The 5,829-nt window shown below is 38.2% G+C and overlaps 1 protein-coding gene across 1 annotated transcript in view; it reads right to left on the bottom strand.

Moving 5' to 3' along the window:
* Window positions 1-160: 160 nt before the first annotated feature.
* LOC309510741 (uncharacterized protein) overlaps window positions 161-5,829 on the bottom strand; it is a 41,947-nt gene continuing 36,278 nt past the window's right edge. Inside the window, exon 11 of the mRNA XM_082185608.1 lies at window positions 161-5,630. Within this exon, the coding sequence (XP_082041734.1) occupies window positions 988-5,630 (4,643 nt within the window). The 3' untranslated portion in view covers window positions 161-987. The remainder of the gene's footprint in view (window positions 5,631-5,829) is intronic.

The raw sequence follows: 5,829 nt of genomic DNA, 5'->3' as shown, positions 1-5,829 counted from the left end.
CTTTTGTCATGTTACTCTGATGTCTCTCTCTCTCTCTCTCTCTCTCTCTCTGTGTAACTGAATTGAATTTTCTTGTTATCCTGTATCTCTCCTTTATGTCAGTTATTTCTCAGCTTTAGTCAGTGTCCTCCTGTCGATACCATTCAGCATTTAAAAAAAAATTTTTTTTTATAATTGGCAAACATTTTTATTCATAAGTATTAGGTTGTGCTTAAAATATAGGTTTAGCCTTTAAGTGAATTTTTTTTGTCATTTTGGATGATATTTTTTGGTGTAAAGAAACTTTTTGACCATAAATGCTTTGAAAATTTTAATATGAGTGCCGTTTTAGTACAACTCAATAAATCATAAACTGTGTGTACATGCATATGGATAAGTGCTTTATATTATGAAAAACATAAGACCAAATAATGAAGATCAATAGCTTTATTTTTCTAAGTATATTTCTATAATTATATAAAGTAAATGTTTAAAAAAAATTCATTATTCATGTTTTTTTTTTTACATTAAGTACACACATTAGAATGGCAAATGTAAAAAATAAATAAATAAACATTACATTGACACTGTACACAGTGTAAGAGATTTTCTAGAGTCAGTGTGTTTACAGTGCAGTGAGAAATCTTTCAGCTCCTCCCAACCATGATATGGTACAAAGACAATGTTAACCATGAGACAAAAGGTCATTCATTTTGTCTCATCCAAATATTGATTGATAGTAATATAAAATAAAAATGTTTTTCTTTTTTAACCAATATTGTGGTTAAATACTTAAGAAGATGGCAATGCACAAAACAATATCGAGAGCCCTATTCCTGATTCCAAGGCATTTCTTCATTGATTGTTATTCAGGAAAGCAAAAGGAAAATTGCTGTTAAATATTTTAAATCCCCATAAGCCAGGGTCACAATCTATGCTCACAGACTCAATGGCCGGGTTTGTGATTTCAGGCTACTTGTGATTAACCATTGTCATTATTTTTGTGAATTAAAATAAGAATGTATCATCCAAGCATTTATTTGCCTGATGTACAGTGATGGTATACCAATCATGAGGTATGTCTGCCGGTTTTAAATTGTATCTCTTAGCAAATTTTGTGTTGTACTTAGCAAAGATGTACTTCCAGAAGTCAGTGGCCTCAATACTAGTGTCAGGCTGTATCCTCCAGTCTGGAAAGATTTGTCTGTATTCTTTATTGGGATGCCACTTTTGTCCTGTTTCTTTACAGCGGAAACTCAATTCACTAGCAACAACAGATGAGCATATGTCAGGGACTAATTTCTCTGTATGAGCCCATCTGTATTTATCAATGCCTTGTGGCCGATGAACTGAGGCAAAATGCTCAGTATGTTCTTTTCCTCCAGCTTCACAAGGTGCACTGCAGAATGGACACTTTTTCCCACAGCCAAACACTCTGCTGAAGAGCACCTCTTGAGGTCTGTTTACTGAGAGTCTGGTTAGCTTGACCCTTACATCCTTTACACTACATAGCTGATCTTCTAAAGTCTTATGCATTTTGTCTATTGAAGATTTAAGGCAATCTGCAAACTCAGCAGGGTCTGAGTTGTTTAAAGCCAGAGTAGCACTGAGAGTGTCAACTGGTATGACCAACTCTTTATCGAGACATTTGAAGACATTGGTCACAAAATTGCAGCTGTTGTTTGTCATGGTTTTTGCACTTTCAGTTGCTGTTTTGAGTTGGCTGACAATTGCGTTTAAATGTTTCATCTCTAACTTGAGAAAAGCGTCTTCCTTTGAAAAATGTTCAATGATCTTCTCTGAAATCCACTCGGTTACAAACTTCTCATAATTTAGCACATACTCCAAAATATTTTCGAAGTCTTTATCCTGAAGCAGTTGTTTTAAAAGTGAACACTGGAAAAATGTTCGTGTGCTAAAAGCAACGCCTCTTTCACCTGTCAACATTTCATCCACGATGTCAGGTCCGAGACGTTTCTGGATGTAGTCCATCACGGCAGGGGCGAAGCATTGCTGGGCACACATCTCAGCCTTGTTCTGACACTGGTCTCGCTGGTAGTAGAGGTCTTTAAAGTCAGCTAACCATTGCTCTTTGCACCTTTCAAGAGATGTCAAAGGGTCAGTTCTCTGTATGTAGTCGTCATGCATTTTCTGGAAAGCTCTTGCTGCAATCCCGCAAATGTGGATCTTGAGAGATGCTTCAATTTCAGGGCTGATCTCTATACCCTTGCAGTTATCCAATTTCTTGTCAATGAAGCACAACAGTTCTTGTATGTCAGCACTATAGTCTAATTTTGCTCTTGTTTTAGACGAACTGAATACTTTGCTCTCATTTATTATTCTGTCGCATGACATTTGTATGAATTTGTGTTTTTTATTCCTCTGTGTAGGTAGAAGGGAATTCTTGAGTTTTTTAAGTATATTGGTTTTTACAGTCGTTGCATAAAAAGGTCCAGTGCCACACTGATCTAGACTGGTGACATTTAACAGCATCTCACGTACGGCTCCACCTTTTGTTTCCATGTTACTGTGTAGGAATCTGTATGTTTCCTTCCCCAAATCACATCTTGGTAGCGCTGTAAGGGAAAACTGCTTCACAATGTCATCCCACATTTTTTTAAATTCCTCATTTAGTTCAATATCAGAGAGGTTGTGTTTTGTATTCCTGCAGGCACTGATCAAGTTGAGCACTTTTTCTTTCATGGTTTCCCTTTGATTTTGTCTTATAACCTCCACCTTTTCAATTCCCTTCTGTATCAATACAACATTCTCCAGTTTGTTTCGTAGATCTGTCTCAGTCTCCCTTCGAAGGCCTTTTGCACTATTTAAAAAGTCCTCCTTGTAATTTTCGACAAGGTGAACATTTTCATCCTCGCTTTCAAAGTATTGCTCAATTTTACCTGAAAGGCTTTCCTCCTCTTTGTCAAGCTCTTTACTAGCTTCATCTTTTAAATCAGCCACTACTCTGTCAACGTTAAATGGATTTCTCGTCCGCACTGACATTACACTCATGTTAGTGATTTTGGTTTCAGATTTTGTGTACCAGCCAATCATGTGCTTCTTGAAGGCCCATTCCCAAGTGTTAAACTCAACACAAAGTTTGGAGTAGGCTTCAGCGACAAGACTGTTTCGAAAACTGAAAATAAAGTTTTCAAACTGGACAGCCTTCCAGAGACTTCGTATCCATTCTTCAAATTCCATCAAATTCTGTGCTGGGACTTTTGTCACCTTAAAAATGTTAAGTATCCCATCCTTCAACTTGCTCACCTCCTCACTATAACTAGTACTAACAGGTGCCATTGGTGGAACTCCAAGCCACAATCCAGGGATGTACCAGTTGTTTCTATCAATGTTATACTCTAGAATGTCTGTAAATGTCTTGTTGTTGCCAAGTTTCTCCATTCTAGCAGCCGCTTCTGTCATTTCATCTAGCTGTTTCAAAAGAATCTTTCTCTCTCTCAAGGTCTTTTCATACACAGCGACATCTGCAGTGTTTTGATGCACAAAATGACAACAGGGCCTTTTCCCCACCTCTTTCATGCGGAGAAAGGCATGGACAACAATTTGCAAAGTGTCTTTCATTTCTGTAGCATTTTCCATGGCAATGTTGACAATAGTAACATCGCTAAGCCCAACAACCACAGTTGCAAGTTCGTTATCGTGCTCGTAACTATTTGCTAGTTTTGCCAACTCCGGAGATTTTAATCCCTCGGTGTCAATCACAAGGATATAGTCACATTGGAGGTCTGATCGTAATTCCTCAGATATGCCTATTAGAAGCATGAAGGCGCCTCTTGTGCATCTTCCACTGCTAACAGCAAACTGAATTCCAAACATTGTGTTGAGGAGAGTAGACTTACCAGTGCTTTGGACTCCTAAAACTGTTACAACTCGTATCCTGTTCTGAGGTGTTGTCAGTTTGTTAAGTGCCGTAAGCACATCTTTAATCCACGTCAGTGGAATGTTTGATGCGTCTCCGTCAATAAGTTCTACAGGGAACCCAGTCAGCATCAACTGAGCACATATTTCTGGCAATTTCTTCAGGTCAGGGTACATCTTGTTTTTTTGGGAGTGTGTTGATTCATAGAGTTGACTCAACTCTCTCATGAAGTGTTGAACTCCTAAAGAGCTACTGGCCATCTCTTTTTCTAGATCTCTGAGATGTTCTTTATCTTCTTTGGGATTATTACATGCTTCCCTATACTGCTCATCAAGCCTTAACTGGTGCTTTCTTGTTAGATGATCTAAATTTATTTTCATCCATTTGAGAAAATATAACTGCTCATATGGGGAGCAGCTCAGGCCAGAGATGAATTGATACATTGTTTCTCTCATGTCGTTGCTTCCTTGTTGCTTTCGTAGTTTCTGGATTTGACTTTTAAGTTCACTCTTGTAGTGCTCAATATTTTGATTCTTTGCCTTGAGTCGACACATCTCTTTCTCCAGTTTGGATAACTCCTTCCATAGTTTGTCTTGCAATGACAGTTCCTTCATTTTGAATTCTGGTATATTTGTGATGTCTTGTGTGATTAGGTCTGCCCTTTTCTTTGCATTTTGACAAATGGTATTGTTTTCATCGACAAGAATCCCTAGATCTGGTGCCATCTCTGACATCTTTTCAATACTCATTTTAGTAGAATCTGCAAGTATATCAACAACAGCCTTCTGTAGAGTATCAACAAACTTAAAATCATTCATGCTTCTATCCCTAAGGATTTTGGAGTATGGTTTGAACTTTGTTGTCAAATTGTCTCCTGACGTTGAACTGTCTGTGGTGCAAACCAGAACCAATTTCGTACTAATTTGCAGAGACTCCAGAAATGTCTGATTTGAGTCCAAATCATCACAGAACAGAAAAACTGCAGAGGATGTTTGGCTCAAGAAATCGAATTGGGCCTTAAAGGCAGAAATATCCCCACGGAGATTTGCTACGGCTACTGGCTCTTTGAATTTGTCAATAGTTTTCTTTCCCCCAGGGAGATACCAGCTCATTTCAACAAGCCCATTGGAGATCTTTCTTGGAATGTTCCCATTTTCCAGTTCCTTGTGGAAAAAAGTGTCATGATGATGCTGATTGTTGCTGAGGAGTTTGTTCAAAAACTCAGATTTGGACACACTGCTTTTTCCAAGTCTGACGAAAGAGATCAGCGGCAAATGAGTTAGTACGATGCTGGTTTCCTTCAAACTGTCCTCTTCCAACGAATAAGATCTAAACTGCTTTGTTATGTCCCTCAAGGCCCAAAGCATCAACGTGCACTCCTTTGTGTCACAGTTTGGCAGCAGCAAAGGCACAGAGAACTGACACATTGACATTTTCAGAGCCATTTCTTGCTGGAGGAAAGGATCGGCACAGTGGAACAGAGCTGTGATCAAATCTAGTGGATTGATTCCTTTCTGATCTTCATAGACACCAGAGTTACCAGAATTAGTTACAATTTCAGAGTTACAATTTGAAGCACATTTTATAATTCTGGCTGATGAATTGACCATCATGAGCTTTCTGATGAAAACCCACGGCAAAGATCTAAGACTATGTGCAGTTTGGACCTCATCAGACGGTTTCCTCAATTCCAACACAGACTGTAAAGTCAGTTTATTCTTCAAGTGGTTTTGTAGTCCCAGTTCTCTTAAAACAGATTCCATATTTATGTCTGAAATGCAAGATTATTAAGTTAATATATCTGTTTCAAATCATTGTAAGTAATAATTGTGTGAAATGCTTCATTCTTGGCTGAAAAGACCAGCAAATGCTGTATATTTTGGATGCTGGTGCCACAAACAAGCTTCATAACTAGCTTTCCTTTTGCATTCACACTCCTTTGAACAATTAAGGATATTAATCTGATCAGT

Source organism: Leuciscus leuciscus, assembly GCF_965113295.1.
Source record: "Leuciscus leuciscus genome assembly, chromosome: 12".
Taxonomy (NCBI): domain Eukaryota; kingdom Metazoa; phylum Chordata; class Actinopteri; order Cypriniformes; family Leuciscidae; genus Leuciscus; species Leuciscus leuciscus.
Note: the sequence above shows the minus strand (reverse complement) of the source record. Positions and strands in the feature narration are given on the sequence as shown.